The 21,418-nt window shown below is 35.3% G+C and overlaps 1 protein-coding gene across 1 annotated transcript in view; it reads right to left on the bottom strand.

Moving 5' to 3' along the window:
- LOC125655751 (uncharacterized) overlaps positions 1 to 20,167 on the bottom strand; it is a 31,406-nt gene extending 11,239 nt beyond the window's left edge. The window contains exons 1-8 of the mRNA XM_048886214.2: positions 20,059 to 20,167; positions 15,350 to 16,228; positions 11,757 to 12,214; positions 11,316 to 11,360; positions 9,708 to 9,851; positions 3,081 to 3,173; positions 1,219 to 1,359; positions 591 to 651 (exon numbers count right to left, since the gene is read on the bottom strand). Coding sequence (XP_048742171.2) covers positions 591 to 651; positions 1,219 to 1,359; positions 3,081 to 3,173; positions 9,708 to 9,851; positions 11,316 to 11,360; positions 11,757 to 12,214; positions 15,350 to 16,181 — 1,774 coding nt within the window. The 5' untranslated portion in view covers positions 16,182 to 16,228; positions 20,059 to 20,167. The remainder of the gene's footprint in view (positions 1 to 590; positions 652 to 1,218; positions 1,360 to 3,080; positions 3,174 to 9,707; positions 9,852 to 11,315; positions 11,361 to 11,756; positions 12,215 to 15,349; positions 16,229 to 20,058) is intronic.
- Between the last annotated feature and the right edge of the window lie 1,251 nt (positions 20,168 to 21,418).

Raw genomic sequence — 21,418 nt, 5'->3', positions numbered from 1 at the left:
AGTTTTGACATCATAGACAGTTACTTCTTCAAAAAATAGAAAAAAGGAAATATTCCTTCAAAAATCACTTTGTTAAATACCACTCTGATTCCACGCAAAAGTCTGAAATTGATATTAAAAAGATGTCCCTTCTCCATCGTCAACTTCCCATATTCCATTTTCACCCGCATATGATGTTTATATATCTCAACTAATTTGATATGCAAGAGTTTGTTCTACGTATGATCAGTTTTTTAAATCGAGACAGGCTACTGACAAAAAGGTTGATGTTACAGAGGTTTCACAGTTTCGTCTAAAGTCAACATTTTGCAAATTGTATGGTCGTTATAACGATCTAGTTTGGCAATACAGCCTGACAGTGGGTCAGTTACTCTCTGACGTGCTTCATACCTATTGTTAGGCCATTCTTTGCACACTGATTTGACTACGGATTATTCCGTTTACCTTATCAAGATATTGGAATCACGGCGGATGTGACGGGTCTTAATTTTGTATTCCTTATTGGAGTTATGAGATTAATCACTGTTCGTTGTCTTTACCCTTTGTTCGTTATCTTTACCTTTTCATGAAAATTCAGACAATATGTATACCTTCTTTTCCCAGAATCCCAGCTCTAATAGATCCACTGCCAATATCTATCACAATCACTTTCTGAAATCATACACATATTACGAAAATAATCAAAATTAAAGATTAACGTATCTTGCAAGTCTGCTACACCATGTACCACATGGACAATTTTTAACATTCTAGCGAATCAAATTTCTGACCAGTAGTCTACGATCTCCTATGCATGCGATGATAGGAAGGTCTTAATCAATCTATATTTAAGAATCAAATGATTTTGATTGAAAATATCTAGAACGTTAAAGAAAACGCTCTACCTGTCTATGTCGTGTTAAATTACACAATATATTAGTATATCTTAAATATGAGACTCTCACGTTAATTAACATCGTTGATATTTTTGAAGATTTTTCTTGTGAAAAACACCCTGGAATGTGCACATTCTGTATCATTGCTTCCACTGCTAGTTATACAAATAAATATAACAATAAAAAATCAAATTCAGATGACGTTTCGTTAAGTCGGTACATTACTTATACCCCAGAGTCAAGGGAGAGGGGATATCAATGCTTGTCGAAATAAATAGTCTTTCGACGTTTTATAGATGTGGGGTCTAACATGGGAGATGTTGGAACTTGACAGAAAACCTACTTTCTTTGGATGCTGGATACACGATAATACAGGTTTAACATATGTGGCCTTGATATTGTATGTAGTGTGGGATTGCAAGGCCATCTTCCATCGACGGTATTCTTTGTCGGTAGAACAACGCACCTTCAGATACCTCCCACTCTATGAAAGATAACATTGATAGAAGTGTCAGAACAAATAGAAATACGTGTACATAAATACAACAGATCTTCACGAATACCACAACATTTTCAACCTGAATAAGCTACCAATCATAAGATATATGTAAGACTCTAAAGTGCGATGGTCTCTCCAAAGTACGATGGTCACGCCAAAGTGCGATGATCTGCGCCAAAGTGCGATGGTTTGTTAACGTTACGGATGCAAAAGTGCGATGGTCACGCAAAAGTCCGATGGTGCGGAGTTCAGTAACGTTTATGACGTCACGTCATTGTTATGTCATTCTTAACGTCTTTCAAAATAAAACCGAATAAATGCAATACGGACAACAGCAACGGCAAGGTTTACACTGTTGAGGATAGTGAGAACGGCAAAGTACATATGTTGTCGAAATATCTGCTTCGCCCAAACATTCTTTAAATCATGATCATTTATTACTTGTGACGTACACGTAATAAAATCCTGGGGATACGCTATAATGCAAAACATTCTAAACGATTTCGCTTTGGAAAATTTTGTGTTCAATAACACGACAACTAGATGGCAATGAAATAAGTTGAACTCCTTATCTTTTATGCATGAATTTTGCACTGATATTTTAGTGAAACAATACACGGTTGGTACAGTCTGTACCAAAACACTGTGTCGTTTACAAACCGATGGATTTCGGCGTGTCACACCATCGCACTTTGGCGTGTCAGACCATTGCACTTTGGCGCATGAGTGTGGACCATCGCACTTTGGCGTGTCACACCATCGGGGTTTGGCGCAGACCATCGGGGTTTGGCGTGACCATCGCACTTTGGAGTCCCATCACACTTTGGAGTCTTACATATATATTCCATAGTTTTATGACGTTCTGTACATCACTATTATGTGAATTCATTCATAAGTCGAGTTGATCTCCCAGTGAACTCCAAATTAAAACACCACGAAGTCTTCCACATCTGTTTTGTATTTGGATGTTTTACTTAAGATAGACATTATTGTAAATCTAACAATTGAACTTTAAAATAAATGGAAATTCAGCATCTCCACCGTCAACTTCCCATCAGGGTCTTCTCCTTTAGCACATACAAATGGTTTTATAGTTCACGAGATCATGCACTGTGTATGATAATCTTCTAATTCAAGTCAGACTACTAAACAATTAGTTGATGTTATGGATATATCAACAGTTTCGTCAGAATTTCGCAAATTAATGGGCTTATTTGGAAATACATGCATAACCGGAACGCTGTCTGACATGCTCCATACCAATTACGAAGCATTTCTTTACACACTACTTATTATTACAAATTACACCGTTTACCTGATCAAGATAGAGGATAGGTATAAACGGGCACATGATCCCATCCTGGTGTTTCCAAGGGTTTGTGTTTTCCCGGTTATCTATTTTACATTCCTCCCAATAATTCGATTGGCGACTGTTGGTTATCTTCACCCTTTTCATATTCTTTACGTACATTTTGTTTGTACCAATATGGCGTAATTCTATACTTTTATCGTTTTATCACCTGAGACATCTTTCTATTTCCGTATGTGTTTCATGCAATCTAGGTCATGCAATAAAATACTACCTCTGATACAGAAATTATATGGTCGTTATAATGGTCTTCTTTACAAATAATTCGTTTTCTTACATATCTTTATCACATGCATTTCCAACTGAAAAACTTCTCAAAATTAAAACAATAACATACCCTGTCTTTAATTACAAGAGTCCTGTCCACAAGTTCTTCCACTTGTCCCCCCATTAGCTGTAGCGCATCACTGGGCTTGTTGTGGTAACTTGACTGAAAATAACCCAAATCATCGTTCAGGAAAAACAAGCAGGTCAAGATGAAAAGACTCACATTATTGATAATAAAAGATATTCATTTATCTATTTGTAATGTATCAAGTTTGACATAATCTTGTACATCCATAATAAAAAAACAAAGATATTATATACTCATACAAAACAACTGGGACCCGATAGAAAAGCTGCGAACGTAGGGAAGGATAATTTCGTTATTTTCTGTAAATCATGAGCCGTTCCAGAAACTACTTCAAAATTAAATCATTGCTTTACAGCCGTATATAAGACCTATTTTCCATGAGGATTTAGAAATATCTCAATACATTTTACTTATACAACAAAAACATGATACACGTGTATACAAACTCTTACACAAGTGTACAAAATCACACCAACATACAAAATCACAAATGAACACATATACGAACTCACACATATATACAAACTGACACACACATATGCAGACTCACACACATATACACACACACAAACTCACATAGCTACAAACTCACACATATATAAAAATTTACACACATATATACAAACTCATACACATATACAAACTGACACACATATTTCCAAACTCACACATATATATACAAACTGACATATATACAATGTCACATTTACAAACTCACACACATAAATACTAACACATATACACATATACAACATCACATGCATATTTACAAATTCATCTAGATATGTAAAAACTCATATACACATATGCAAACTCACACACATATATACAAACACATTTACAAAACTAACACACATATTCAAACTCACACACACACATACAAACTCACACATATATATACAAACACACACACACACACACACACACACACACACACACACACACACACACACTCACACACACACACACACACACACACACACACACACACACATACATATATATATATATATATATATATATATATATATATATATATATATATATAACGAACATTGATCAATCTCAAAACTCATATATAAAGGGGAAGATAACGAACATTGATCAATTTCATAACTCCTATAAAGGTGAAGATAACGAACAGTGATCAATCTCATAACGTCTATAAAGGCGGAAATGACGAACAGTGATCAACTTCATAACTCCTTTAAAGGTGAAGATAACGAACAGTGAGCGATTTCATAGCTCCTATAAAGATGAAGATAACGAACAATTATCAATCTCATAACTCCTGTAAGGTGAATATAACGAACATTGATCAATCTCAAAACTCATATATAAAGGGGAAGATAACGAACATTGATCAATTTCATAACTCCTATAAAGGTGAAGATAACGAACAGTGATCAATCTCATAACTCTTATAAAGATGAAGATAACGAACAATTATCAATCTCATAACTCCTATAAAAGTGAAGATAACGAACAGTGATCAATTTCATAACTCCTATAAAGGTGAAGATAACGAACTGTGATCAATCTCATAACACCTATAAAGGTGAAGATAAAGAGCAGTGATCATTCTCATAACTCCTATAAAGGTGAAGATAACGAACAGTGATCAATCTCATAACTCCTATAAAGGTGAAGATAACGAACAGTGATCAATCTCATAACTCCTATAAAGGTGAAGATCACAAACAGTGATCAATTTCATAACTCCTATAAAGGTGAAGATAACGAACAGTGATCAATCTCATAACACTTATCAAGATGAAGATAACGAACAATTATCAATCTCATAACTCCTATAAAAGTGATGATAACGAACAGTGATCAATTTCATAACTCCTATAAAGGTGAAGATAACGAACTGTGATCAATCTCATACCTCCTATAAAGGTGAAGATAAAGAGCAGTGATCATTCTCATAACTCCTATAAAGGTGAAGATAACGAACAGTGATCAATCTCATAACTCCTATAAAGGTGAAGATAACGAACAGTGATCAATCTCATAACTCCTATAAAGGTGAAGATAACAAACAGTGATCAATTTCATAACTCCTATAAGCAATGTTTAATACAGAGTTTGGCAAACAAGGACCCCTGAATGTACAGATGGGATAAAGTGCTTAGGAGCAATTCAAAAATTTCCATTGTTACTTCTCATGAATCGATGGATATTAGTTAGATTACAAAACAACAAATTCACTAGATGGCTGAACTGATGCTGACATCTTTGTTGTCTTGAGTTTAGCATTTTGTGTCAGATTACACATTTCTCTACACCAAACATTGACATTTTTTGCTCCAAAACCTTATCCATCAATTTCAATATCAATTCATAAACTTCATCTGCTATATAACAGTGACCCAGTCGGCAATAGCAATGTGTAAGGTGAATATAACGAACAGTGATCAATATTATAACTCCTACAAGCAATACAAAATAGATGGTTGGCAAACACGGACCCCTGGACACACCAGAGGTGGGATCAGGTGCGAAGGAGGAGTAAGCATCCTCTGTTGACCGGTCACATCCGCCGTGAGCCCTATATCCTGATCAGGTAAACGGAGATATCCGCAGTCAAAATCAGTGTGCCAAGAACGGCTTAACAATCGGTATGAAACACGTCAGACAGCAGTTGACCCAATGATAGGTTGTATTGACGAATTAGATCGTTTTAACGACTATAGAATTTGCGAAATGCTGACTTCAATCGAGACTGTTGAAACCCCTGTACCATCAACTTGTTTGTCAGTAGCTTGCCTCGATTTAAAAACTGACTATACCCAGAACAACCTCTTGCATATCGAATCAGTTGATATATATAAACACCATATGCAGGTGATAATGGAATATTGCTACATAAATATGGGAAATTTACGATGAAGAAGCTGAAATCATCCCATTTGTCATACAGTTGAGTTGTCAGTTTGCCGTTAATGTCTACTTTCAATAAAATATCTAAGTATGAAGCAGAAGTCTCATCTACGTCAAAGCACAGCTGCATGCTGGGAAATAATGGATGACTTCCATAGGCTTTTAACTTGGAGTCTTAAATGATCAAATCTCGTAATAGAAACAAGCAAACTAGTTTCAGACCACATCATTTAGTTTGAGTTTATTATGCAACAATTATCTTTTTCATGCTAACATCCTTTAATTTTATAGGTACAATTCACATATGTTTCAATATTTTCACCCTTTATTGCAATCCCTAAGGAATCCGGGTTAGAATAGGTCGTCATTACCCCTTGCTTGTCGAAAGAGGCGACTAAATCGGGCGTCCCTTTAATGAAATCGTAGAAATAGAGCAGGTGTGGCACGATAAAGATCCATTCCTGCTCAAAGGCCAAAAATAGCAATTGTAACGTCCCCAACAGAACGTTAAACAATATACAACCAGCTAATCAACCTTTATTACAGTCACTAAATATTTCACTACATGTTGATGCAAGGTGAGGATAACGAACAGTGATCAATCTCATAACTCCTACAAGCAATACAAAATAGATAGTTGGGCAAACACGGACCCCTCGACACACCAGAGGTGGGATCAGGTGCCTAGGAGGAGTAAGCATCCCCTGTTTGACCGGTCACACCCGCCGTGAGCCCCATATCCTGATCAGGTAAACGGAGTTATCCGCAGTCAAAATCAGTGTGCCAAGAACGGCTTAACAATCGGTATGAAACACGTCAGACAGCATTTGACCCAATGCGAGGTTGTATTGACGAATTAGATCGTTATAATGACCATAGAATTTGCGAAATGCTGACTTCAATCGAGACTGTTGAAATCCCTGTACCATCAACTTGTTTGTCAGTAGCTTACCTCGATTTAAAAACTGACTATACTCAGAACAAGCTCTTGCATATCGAATCAGTTGAGATATATAAACACCATATGCAAGTGATAATAGAATATTGCTACATAAATGTGGGAAGTTGACGATGGAGAAGCTGAAATCATCCCGTTTGTCATACAGTTGAGTTGTTAGTTTGATATTATACATTACGACAATCAATTCTTTATTTACCTCTTAATTTTATGTAACACCACATATATATATTTACCACTCAAGAACCACAATGAAGTTAGAAATTTTCAGATGAGACTTAAAACAATATATAGAGATAAAAATCATTACAGGTTACGGCTATCAAATATATTGTTTCATACCTCTCAACTTCTATATATTTTAAGGTAATTCCCCATACCACATCTTAGTATTGAAAAATTTACAGATTCTATTAAAATTGGCATGTATTTTGTCGAGGATGTATATTGACATAATTTCCGAAGAAAAATATGTTTAGCGGCCTTTCTCAGAGTACAGCCACTTCTAAAAATAGAACAGATCACTTTAAAACAAGCAGTGTTAATACGTATACATTTTTAAGGCACTATCTTTATTTAAACGATAGAAATATGTTTCTTTCATCTGAATTGAAGGAAATGTATTGCATTTGACTGTTTTCAATAATTGTTCATCGACTGAACCATGTTCTTGGTTCCAAGGTGATGAAAATGCACGTCTAGTAGTCAAATGTTTGAATCATCATAACCTACCATATCCGGAAAATTGTGTTTTCAAAAACCTTCAGATTTTTTAAACATTTCAATACGTTTTACCTTTACACTCCAGCAATCATTTGACATAAGAAGTAGATAGGGTATCGGATAATTTGAGAGCCCAATGACCCCTTCTAGGTTGAAAACCTTGAAAACAAAATGCATATTGAAAAATAGTGTCTAAAATTTCCATCTCTGCAAACACGTTTCATTCATCATTTACATTACTAAATTACCAATTCAAGAAATATTACAGGGTAGTTTTAGAAAAACAGTTTAAAACATTAAAGCTTCAAATAGCTAAAAACCTCTTTCTTTGATTGCCGTAAGCTTTAGGGATCGGGCTTGAAGTTAGAAAAATCCTAACTTTACTATGGAGATTACTAAATCCATAGCCTACGTCACATGAACACTGACATGACGTCACAATAGATGAAAAAATAAAATGATGTCGCCAGATCTAGTTAGAACAAAGTGATGTAGATCAGAATGATTTTTACAGTTTTAATGCTCATTCAGAGAATGCTAACCTATGCTCAAGTTACAAATTTTAGGAAATTCGAATATTTTAAAACACCCGAATTGTGCATTCCTCGCCCACTTGATAATCTTTAGTTCCTGGTAGTTTTTAACAATACGATACAGCCATGCGATGTGAGTCTTCACGACATGTAACGACCGCGTACATTCCGAGTCGTTTTAATCAAAACATCAGTAAAGGTCATGTCCGGCCAGAATAGTGTTTTAGATAAAAGAAAATTACATTACAACACCCATGATACATACTGTACGTACAAGAACACAAACGTACGACACCTAAGCCTAGAGATAGGGCCTAAATATGTGACAAATCTGTCAGCGTATGATCTAAATTGAACACCCTCAAATCATTAGACACAACAGAGATATGAACATACTTTGTAAATGTACTATAGGATTAAACATTCTTTTTGAAGAATTTATCGATGTGTAAACTCCAAACATTTTACTCACAAACTTAATAAAAGTGCAAAGCACTCTTATGTTAAGTTTGTGAGTAAAATGCCTGGAGTTTACACATCGATAATTTTTCAAAAAGAATGTTTGATTCTTATAATTCCAATTCATTCATTTTATTAACAATTGCAAAAATTTGAATAGTTTCCCCGCACTATGTTATTTGTTTTCAGGCGTTTATGAATACATCGCGTTTTCGGGTTTATTGATGTATAAACTCTTGTTAAGCTTTATTTTTGTCCAATCAAAACAATTGTAATAAATAACATTTAAATTAAATGTATATGCACATTTATTATGGATTCGAAGGCCCTCGAAAGCGATTTTTGTCGTGTAAATAAATATAAAAAAAATTGTCCGTATACATGTAGCTTTAGATTATACATATATTTTATTTAGATCATGGCAACATCTATCGTATTGTTTCAGGTTTAGATAAATTATAGAGAAAACATAACAAAAATATGTGACTGTCAGTACATGTACCACACATAAATTTGCATTTTGTTGTATAGGAGATTCGATATTTCTACCCATCATTAATGATTAGAAATCACAAAAAAGAAATGGCCTACAATAGATGCATTGAAATTTGGCAACACGATTTAACATCATAATCTGTAATATTGCAGAAATCTCACGGGAATTACTGAACGACTGTGTGTCATAACGCATTGTGTATGGAGAGTTTATGACTTCGCGATGTATATAACTATAATCATTTTCTCTCCCGAGCGTTGTCTTGTATAAAACCGGCTTGTTTGTATTATTGCGATTCGTTTGTTGTTGTTTTTTAATTGTAAAGTTTTGTTATTGCTTTCAAACAATCAGTCCTAATACGGTCTACAAAATTCACTAAAATGCCATCGGGTTCGTTGAATGTGCGATAACGTTCGTGATTCGTGAATAACGTTTCTAACGTTATTTGACGTGGTCTGGGGAATTACCTTAATTTGATTCGAATTCAGCAATTCTATATCTACATCGAATAAACTACTGAAATAAAAAAAGAAATTAAAAGCTACTATTGATACCTCATAGTAATACAACCATCCATATTTTGCCCTGAAGAATCTTTGCTTCCAGGTTTTGAAATTTGTTGGGCTTTTCGTGTTCATTGGTAATTTTTCCATGAGGCCCTCCATCACAACAAACTGCTCAATCTTGTCCTTGGCCTCCTACAACAATAGTAAAATGGATCATAACTTCATTCATTAAAGTGTACATGTGAAAAATGATTGATTATAATTTTGGGAATATTTCAGCCATTTTACGGCGGTTAACTAATTCAAATATGCTTGGTTTTGACTGAGTTTTCCTGACGGGGGCCTACTCTTTTTTGAAAATCAGGGAAACGATCTTTTGCGTGCCAAGTAGGTTGTGATGCTTGGCATGGGTTATCTTTTAGCGTCTCATCCAATAGACATGTACACAGGGGTTTCAACAGTCCCGTTTAAAGTCAACATTTCGCAAATTCTAATAATGGTTTGGTTTGCCAATACAACCTATCATTAGGTCAAATGTTGCTTGGCGTGTTTTGTACCAATTGTAGTCCGTTCTTGGCACAATAACTTTGACTACGGATTGATATGTTTACCTGGTCAAGATATAGTGCTCACGGCGGGTGTGACCGGTCGGCATAGAACGCTTACTTATTTTTAGCCTTTATATGATCATTGTTTGTTATCTTCATCTTTCATCCAAGACTAGTACACACTGTTTTGAAAAGCCTTTGTTTCTGCATGTAACTGTCTAAATAATGTCTTGAGCAGCGACCTGTTTCATTAGTATGCCGTATGCATTACATTATACTACACATGTAGCGATCGGACCATTCTGAATATATAATTTTAAGTCCCGTGGGGATCCAGTTTAGAATAAGTCCTCAATAACTCTTGCTTGTCATCAGAAGCAATTAAATAGGGCGGTTCTTCGGGACCGCAAAAACCGAGGCCCCATTTCTCAGCACGTCAGACAGCATTTGCCCCAATGGCAGGTTGTATTGGCAAACTAGATCTTTATAACGACCATAGAATTTGCGAAATGCTGATTTTAAATGAGACTCTTTAAAGCCCTGTAGCATCAACTTGTTTCTCAGTAGCTTGCCTCGCTTTAAAAAACTTATCATTTGCAAAATAAGCTCTTGTGAATCAAATCAGTTGAAATGGATATAAATAGGTATGTAGATATGAAATTTATTGTGTGGCCTCCCAGTGTGACTTTCAAATTATCACCTTCAGAATGTATTCGTTGAATAACATCTATTGGAGTTTTGGACCGTTGTATGCAATATACGTTTCGGAATGGGTAGAATGGTACAGATATTTATTGTTGTATTGCAAATAGAGAATGCTTCGGATTTGTCTTGGTGTGATACGCCATGGGGGATAATAATACGGACATGCTATAGTGTATTTCAACATGAGTATCGCCATGCATTGGTGGTCGTGACTATAAGAGAATGGTACGGACATATCTTGTGGTGCTCTTGGTGAGGAAAAGCATAGTAAGTGCTAATTATAATCACTTATATTAATTATTTGTTCAGTGAGATTCTTTTTATGCAAAACTAATACAAATAAGGGTTGGGGTTTTATGCTACTTGTGTCAGCATCACAAATTTTTAAAATGAAAATACTTACATCAGGCATTAACTTGACGGCATACAAGTTATTTAGTATGTTTTTCTGAAAAGAGTAATAAATGCATTTTATCAAATTTCTGAAATCCAAAACAAAAACGATATACAATTCAACTCTACAAGCATACACATTTTCTCATTCTCACAATCGATTAGATTTTAATAGAATAGACAATATCATGCATATCAATAAAACGAGCCATCAAAGAATATTTTCTTAGTTGAGAAACTTGTTAAACCTTTTCTGATATGTTGCCATGGAACTGGATGTTTCAAGATATGAAGGGAAACAGACAAATGCTTTTGTTTCCTTTTGGTGTGTTAGATAAAATGAATATGTATAACTTCAGAACAAACATTGTCGCACACTCATAAATCAAATGCGCTGTTATACAGTATATATATTATCTTCAATACAATGACACTGAGCATGATCACTCACAGGGTCCCATTGAGAAAGGCTGACATCGAACACTTCATCTTGCCCATCTTCCTTTTCACTAAGGTGCTTCTGTTTGGATTCTCCATCATTTTCATGACGAGGCTGTGGGATCTTTTCGTCTTGCACCTCGGACACTTCCGTTGGCCCATCTTCCTTTTCCATAGAAATACATGCCCTCTCCTTTTCACTAAGAAACGTCTGGGTGTATTCTTCATCATTTTGATGAAGAGTCTGTGGGATTCTTTCGATTTGGTCTTCAGATTCTACACATTCTGCACATTCTACTTCATGAAGAGGCTTTTTATCTCGCACCTCGGACACTTCCGTTTGCCCATCTTCCTTTTCCATAGAAATGCATGCATTCTCCTTTTCACTAAGAAACTTCTGGGTGTATTCTTCATCATTTTGATGAAGAGTCTGTGGGATTATTTCGTCTTGGTCTTCAGATTCTACACATTCTATGAATAAGAAGTAAATTGTGTGGGTTGATTGATCGATTAAATAGATGATAGTTACACAGATATGGTTAAATTCATGAGGTTTTTCGTATTATCCACAAAATTAACTCATGAATTAGCATCTCTGCTTTTTTTTTTTACAATGAGTTATCATATATTGCCTACGGTGTGCTCAATTTATCTACTAGTTGTTTACTAGCAAATGTGTCGTGTTTAATATATTAATAAATTTAATATTGTTCGAAAAGCTAATAAATATATGTTTTAATTGGATGTACAAAGAATTCAAAAATTTGATAGAGTGGTAGTTGGACTATTTCCCATAGAATGACCATACACTGTTTCTAGTAGAATCACTGCATAGTAAGACCTGGATTATTAACCCAGTGTTTATACTGTAAAAGTGGTTATTTACACTGGGAGTTAAATATGCGTTTTTCCACGTCGAACATTACGTGTTGAGGTCATTCACAGTAACTGAATCTAATGTATATAATATGTATATAATATGAAATACAATGTATTTAAAACTATACGCATGAGGGAAATTCACGTGCTTAGTACGTGACCGGCTGATTAGTATAAATTTCCCCCACAAGTAAATAACCACTTCTACAGTAGTTTGTTGGAAAATGAAATCCTACCCAGAGGGAAGTTTCCATTTTCCGAAAAAATCTCGAGAATTTTAACAACTCTGGAAAAAGATTATGGTATTCATCCTCCCATTATGATATTTATGAAAAATATACTAAGTTCATTTCTTTAGAGGACGTCTAGACAGTGTACATGTCAACAATGTTTTACATCTAGGGATTTATTAATTATAATACTAGTGGACCATGATATAATGATACCATGAACGTATATTCATTAACAAATAATTAATATGAAAGAAAAAAATTGGGACACAATGAGTGTAGTTGTCCTGAACAGACATAGTATACATGTATATGCAATGTCACATCACTAATCTATGAACTGATAAAGTTATCTTACATATATTCCCTTCTGTTTATCTATCCATATATTGACACACCATTAAAAGACACATCGCATGTTCCCAAAATGTACAAAATATATTCATTTTGTCTCTCTGATGCCTGTAGGAATTAATTCTAATAGTTAGTTCACCGACATATTGCGAAAATTAGGCACAATACGGATTTAGATACAAGCCCCTTTTCAAAAAATCCCGTTAATAATTATGTAGTTACATGGTACAATGACGTCAAAAGCGCCCTTCTTCGATCAACTGATTGTAAATGTAGTGCGAGATTTTATTAACACTCAACTTTTATTGGCCTAATTTATTCATGCTAGACAAAATTAAATTGATGTTGACGAATTCCCCAAGTCTTATGAAAGGTGAAGATAACGAACAGTGATCAATCATAACTCCTATAAGCAATATAAAATAGATAGCTGGGCAAACGCGGATCTCTGGACACCAAAGGTGGGATGAGGTGCTTAGGGGGAGTAAGCATCCCCTGTCAACCAGTCACACCCGCCGTGAGCCCTATATTTTGATCAGGTGAACTGAATAATCCGTAGTCAACATTAGTGTGCCAAGAACGGCTTAACAATCGGTATGCGATATGTCAGACAGCATTTGACCCAATGATAGGTTGCATTGACGAACTAGATCGTTATGACGACCTTACAACTTGCGAAATGCTGACTTCAATCGAGAATGTTGAAACCCATGTTCCATCAACTTGCTTGTCGGTAGCTTGCTTCGATTTAAAAACTGACAATACGCAGAACAAACTCTTGCGTATCGAATCAGTTGAGAGATATAAACACCACATGCAGGTGATAATGGAATATTGCTACATAAATGTGGGAAGTTGACGATGGAGAAGCTGAAATCATCCCGTTTGTCATACAGTTGAGTTGTCAGTTTGCCGTTAATGTTTACTTTCAATAAAATATCTAAGTATGAAGCAGAAGTGGACGACTCTGTGGTGTCTTTTATATGATTTAGCCACCGGTGCATATAAATAGCGATGTAAATTCCCAAATATAGCGAGGGAAGCGAGCATGAAATCGGTTATATTGCTAGTACATACTGTTTATATGCGATATGAGTTGCTGTGTACAGACTATTTGGTAATGTTATTCCTTCATATCTCTACAATTGACGCTTTTTTTCCCGAAAATAAACAATGCAATTATTATCTATTTTTAGATTAGACAAATTATGATACGCTACATTGTTGACAACTAGGCCGAGCTACAGTCACGGTTGCAGCTAGGAAAGGGGAAAAACCCACACAAATCAATGAAAATAATTAAATTTAAAGTGAAGATCACAATATTTCATTTTGATAAAGCAATTTTTTTAATTGTGTTCTGCACGTTGTTAGGGAGTGTGAGCAAAGCATTATACTGACGCACTCAAGATGTTACGAGTTCAATGAGGCATAATTTTATAATTCAATTTAAAGTTAGAAAATACAAAATTTTATTATTTATGATTAACAGTCCAATTACTTTGAATCTTTATTTTTTGTAAATCTAACAGTTGGTAGATATTACAAGCACAAGTTACATTGTATATTTTGCTAAAATGTGAAGGTCAGTTGACCCGAGCGTGTATTGAATTTTAATATCAGACCAGAATGTATATGTTGTAGGTCTAGCAGTACTTAGCTTCGATATATCAATTTTCTCGCAGTTTATCTGGATCTCTGCCCAAACAGTTTTTGAAGAAGTACATGGACAAATGTCAATAGTTCTTTTGTTATAGGTAAAGTTCTTGCTCCAACAAAAAATTGTCCACGTCTTTTTTCATACCTTAAAAAGGCTTCTTTCGAAAAATTGAAAAATACTCAATCTAAATCCTTTCTACCGATTAGTTTTTTGTCGATTAAATCTAATCTGTTTATGAAATGGCCAACAGATGTTTTCAAACCCGAGGTTGTATATTACCTTATATATAATAGCGCGTAAAATAGCAAAGATAAAAATGCATATCGCAAGATTTGAATTCCATCGCTTTTAAACTCGAGAACTACGCCAAATATTTCATTAAAACACACTAAAAGTAGTTTTATGCATGAACAGATTTAATTTTGAAAAAATAAAAAAGTTAAGAAACATGTGTTGTGTTCTTTAACGTACTGTGATATTTACCTGTTAGACAATCCTTCTTTTCGATATATCTATACACAGATACACTGTTGGAGTATCTGGATCCGACCATGACAAATTGAGTTTCCGTATCATAACTCAGACTTCTTGCTTTGTTAACCATCGGCAGTAACGACAGGAAGCACCCGTCCTTGTTAAGAATTTGTACTGAGTTGGTAATATCATCGCACACGAGAATATGTAAATACACATCTGTACAGATTCCTCGAGGACAAAATAAGCTTGAAAGTCCTGTGTAGGAAAAGCGATATTTTCCTTTATCGTCTGTTACTACTACAGCACGACCATAGTCAGAGACAATGACGTCTCCATTTCCGTTCTCCGTGATGTAGATAGGACATCCATACATAACCTGACGGGTGCTTTTGTATTGAATGACCTGTACTATCTTCTCTGTATCGATATTATACCGGACTACTTTACCTATATTTCCGTTATTCCACAACCCAATAAATATATCACCAGTGGATGGAGAGGAATATACAGAGATAGGATCCCATGTGGTTGATTTGCGTAGTAGCGTTGTGTGTGTTGTGTTGTCTGTAGACACTTTTATGACGTCATATTGCTTGCTTATGTAAATGAGTTCCCCAGCACTGTTTACTGTATGTACTCCATATCCGCGAAATAAACCAGAAATAAATATACCTCTGAGTTCACGTAAAACTGCACCTGTTGTATCTGTCAAAACGAGGTTCCTCTCGTCATTCACCCAGATCAAATCTGACGTAACACGGGAAATGTGATTTATACCACGACTAACATTTGCCACTGTGACAAAGTTCTGCAGCACAGGCTTTGTCAACAATTTCATACTCTCAATTCCTATCTGTCTCTTCCCTCTCTCTGTGATTTGGAAATCTGTCAAGTACACAACCAAATGAAAGGTGAAGGTAACGAACAGTGATTCTCTTTGTAAATGACCACCCAACATGTTTCAAGAACTCTACAGTCAATATATATGATTTTTAAATTCTATGGTATATATCCAATGGGCACGATTTGTACTCCTTTGCTAGCTGATCTGTTTTTATATTCATATGAAGCAGAAATTCTACGTGAGAAAAAATATATCTTGCTGGGCCTTCAATTCGACATTTAGATATACCGACGACGTTTTGTATATTAACAATAATAAGTTTTATTTATATATCGATTCGATATATACAAGTGAGCTCAAAATATAAGACACCACAGAGTCATCCATTTCTGTTTCATACTTAGATAGTTTATTGAAAGTAGATATTAACGGCAAACTGACAACTCAACTGTATGACAAACGGGACGATTTAAGCTTCTCCATCGTCAACTTCCTATATTTATGTACCAATATTCCATTACCACCTTGATATGGTGTTTATAACTCAACTGATTCGATACGCAAGAGTTTGTTCTGCGTATTGTCAGTTTTGAAATCGAAGCAAGCTACTGACAAACAAGTTGATGATGCAGCGAGTTCAACAGTCTCGATTGAAGGCAGCATTTTGCAAATTCTATGGTCGTTATAACGATCTAGTTCGTCAATATGGGTCAAATGCTGTCTGACGTGTTTCATACCGATTGTTAGGCCGTTCTTGGCACACTGATTTTGATTACGGATAACTCCGTTTACCTGATCAGGATATAGCGCTCATGGCGGGTGTGACCGGTCGATAGGGGATACTTACTCCTCCTAGGCACCTGATCCCACCTCTTATGTGTCCCGGGTCCGTGTTTGCACAACAATCTATATTGTATTGCTTATAGGAGTTATGAGATTGATTACTGTTCGTTATCTTCAGCTTTCATGTATAAGAACAAATTTAAAATAAAACTTAAAGAAAACGGAATGTATTTTAATAGGAACGTCACAGAAATTATCGAAAAGTAGAAACCTTTGTATCAATGTTAGTGAAATTTTTATAGAAAATGTCAAATGTCCCAAGCTTGTAGGTGTTTACATCGATGAATGTCTTACGTGATCTTTTCACATAGATGCTTTATGTAGAATAAAATTAATCGGAAACTAGTTGTATTAAGTACTTTTTAGTCAAAGGAAGCACTACTCAAAATTCACAATACTACTATTTTCCTCATTTTGATTAATGTTGTACAGTATGGCAAGATACAAAGAACAAGACAGATATTGATATGTTTTTTGAATTACAAAAGAGGTCAGCAAGGATCATTTTACAAATCAAAGTACCTAATTTAAAGTCAACTGCTTGTATACTATCACATCTGAGATGGATGCCTTTGATTGACTATTTTATCAATCGAAATTGTTTTCTTGTGTTTAAAGTTTTACATCATATGACTCCAGAGTATTTGCATGTTTTAAGATTTGTGACTCAGGTAAACACAATAAATACAATACAGAGCTCTAATGATTTTATTCTAATATCATTCCATTATCACCTTCTTATGGTGTTTATATATCTCAACTGATTCGATATGCAAGAGCTTGTTCTGCGTATAGTCAGTTTTGAAATCGGGGTAAGCTGCTGACAAAAAAGTTGATGGTACAGGAGGTTCAACAGTCTCGATTTAAGTCAGCAATTCGTAAATTCTATGGCCGTTATCACGATCTTGTTCGTCAACACAACCTATCATTGGGTCAAATCTGTCTGACATGTTTCATACCGATTGTTAAGCCGTTCTTGGCACACTGATGTTGACCACGGATAACTTAGTTTACCTGATCAGGATATAGGGTTCACGGCAGGGTGTGACCGGTCGACGGGATGCTTACTCCTCCTAGGCACCTGATCCCACCTCTGGTGTATCCAGGGATCCACGTTTTTCCAACTATCTATTTTATATTGCTTATAGGAGTTATGATTGATCATTGTTCGTTATCTTCACCTTTCATGAATGAAAATCATTATTCTTAATAGATAATACGCTGTCGATATATATACCTCATCAGGATATACATATAGGGTTCACGGCTGGTGTTACCGGTCGACAGGGGATGCTTACCCCTCCTAGGCACATGATCACACCTCTGGTGTGTCCAAGGGTCCGTGTTTGCCCAATTATGTATTTTGTATTGCTTGTAGGAGTTATGAGATTGATCACTGTTCGTTATCTTCACCTTTCATCTAAATGTCGAATTGAAGGCCACAGCAAAAGATTTTATCTTCTCACGTCCAAGTTGTGTTAATAAAGTCTGCTTCATAGGAATATAAAAACAGGTCAATTAAGAAAGGAGCACAATTTGTGCCCATGGGGATTTCAACAGACTGTTGGAAGACCAAATCACTGAATACCACGAAGATATTGTCAATGAGGAACTCCAGCATATTTTTATTGCAACTTCAGCGTACTTGTGCATGGAATCGTAATGACTTTTGGCAAAGTAATATTTTGGATGACTGATCACTGCATAGGGATATAGAAGCAACTGTCTATGACGTAAAGAAGTTCAGTGTTTAATTTATCGTTAGGAATGATCATGTAAATTGCTGAAAAGTCATACGTTTTGATGTTGTCGATTTGAAAAAAGTTTTGTTATTTCAAGTTTACTTAAAGTTCTTTAGAATTCTTTAGAATCCTTTTTATGGATTTCCTCCGACAGAGATATTAGAGGAATATGTATTGTAAAGTTTATTGGGACTTTTTCATCTGTGTACCTGCGTTCATAATTGTTGACCATTTTCTCTAGGAGCCCACTGCGTTTCTCCAATACTTTTGATGTACTTGTTACACTACATTTCAAGTTACTCAAAAGTTTTATAGTTTCCAACAGATTAGTATATACGCAATGATTAAGTTTCTGGATTTTGCTGTCAGCTCTGTTTGTCTGTATGTAAAACTTATACGGTAGCAATTTTGATGCACCAGATGCGCATTTCGACAAATAATGTCTCTTCAGTGATGCTCAACCAAAATGTTTGAAATCCGAAATAACAATGAAGTTTTAGAGCTAAATATAGCCAAAAACAGCGTGCTTAAAAAGTGGAGTCAAATTCGTCTAAGGATAAGAGCTATGCATGAGGGAAATAATCCTTAATTTTGAAATGAATTTCTAAATTTTATAACAGCAATTAAATATACATCCGTATTTTCAAGCTAGTAACGGAGTACTTAGCTACTGGGATGTAGAGACCAGCAGAGGCCTCGACCCAGGGGTCATAATGTAAAACTTATACGGTAGCAATTTTGATGCACCAGATGCGCATTTCGACAAATAATGTCTCTCCCTCATGCATAGCTCTTATCCTTAGACGAATTTGACTCCACTTTTTTGGCACGCTGTTTTTGGCTATATTTAGCTCTAAAACTTCATTGTTATTTTGGATTTCAAACATTTCGGTTGAGCATCACTGAAGAGACATGTTGCAATTAGAAAACAGTATACATGGAATGATGTTGTATATGACGTCATACAAACAAACGCCAATGTGCCTAGCGGGATTTCTATCGCCGACACGTTTCTCCAATTCATATATGCTACCAAATTCATATACATTTTAATAGACACTGCCGGTGGTGACCAACACTCCATCGTCAGCGACGAAAGCAACACCGACATCATCGGTAGTACTGATTACTGGATAACAGCTTCAGTGTATTTGCGATAGAAACCAGATAGACACATTTTAAATATGCGTTTTAATCAATTTGATTTCATAGAGCAGACATCTGTATAGCTCCTGGAAACTATCAATTACTCTGTATTCGTGCAAAATAAAATTGAATGTACTTACACAGTCATATCCCCTTCTTCTCATGTGTGCCCGTTATAGCACTAGGATTTACATCTCTTCCTTGAAGGTACGCTGTAATGTTAAATGAAAGGCGAAGATAACGAACAGTGATGTTATCAAACTGTGTCACCGTAGATGTGTTTACTTAGCCTATCTGGCATATCATTGGTGATATCTCCTGATTGAAACATTCTTTACAGTATTTGCTAACAAAGAAGGATACCACCATTGTGAACTGCGGTGTAAATTGCTTATTACGGTTAAGTAGAGTGTCGATGTTTTACTATAGTACATCAAAATATAAAAATGCCTATCGTTAATAAGAGTTTTTAATGTTCATTTTGTTGTAGTATTAACTAACTAAGGTACCATATCAAAAATATCACCAAACGTACTAATACTAAAATAGTTTATTAATATAAGTCAAAGTGAAGAACTATTTTCTTTCGCAGTAAGTAATAATATGAAAGCTACAAGATCATGTTTTACTTTAGGCTATCACAGTTTCATAACAAAATACTAGAATTTATCATAAATAGATAATTTGTTTTTCTGCATGCAAGATAAACTATATCACCGATATTTGTTTGCAGAAGGTTGTTACCTTTCATAGAATGAAGTGGACACCGATGAGAATACCCCGTCAGCTTCTCGGGAGCTACCAGGCATTTGGCAAAGGGGTGGCAAGTGCGGCAACCTCCGCCACAATAATTTTGCAAAAAAATGAAATAAATGAATAATAACAAAATACAAAATTAAAAGATCTACTCATTGAAGCGGGAGTATAATGGCGATCTGTGGTCAATGGAGCGACAAGTGTGAAAGCTGACGCAAAATGGGATTTATATGATGTCTGAATACCTGTACCAGGCGGGTGTATACAATAAAAGGGGCTTTCTTGCTGTAAGTGTGAGTTTGCTACAATGTATTTATTGTCTAATTAATTGTTCGATCGATGTTTGGAAGCCTTAACGATTCAAGGTTGTATGTCATTAAAAAAATATCGAAAAATATAAGAATTTATGAGCATAAAAATCAAAGGAAAATACTGAAAATTAGTTAAAATTCAACGTAATCCCATTTGTCATCAAGTGGAGTTGTTAGTTTGCCGTTAATATCTACTTCCCATAAGATATCTAAGTATGAAACAGAAGTGGATCTCTCCCAATACCCCCCCCCCCCCCAAGAGTTATAGTATTGAGCTATTATAAAACATGTAATATCATGCTTTTCCTCTAAGAATAGACATAATGTGTGATGTTGCAATAATATCTAGACCAGATTATGTCCCATTGTTGAATTTCAAACACACGAATCGTATGAATAAGGATAAAGGTCAAAGCTACAGATCTGTATTGTC

Source organism: Ostrea edulis, chromosome 7 (genome assembly GCF_947568905.1).
Source record: "Ostrea edulis chromosome 7, xbOstEdul1.1, whole genome shotgun sequence".
NCBI lineage: Eukaryota > Metazoa > Mollusca > Bivalvia > Ostreida > Ostreidae > Ostrea > Ostrea edulis.
Note: the sequence above shows the minus strand (reverse complement) of the source record. Positions and strands in the feature narration are given on the sequence as shown.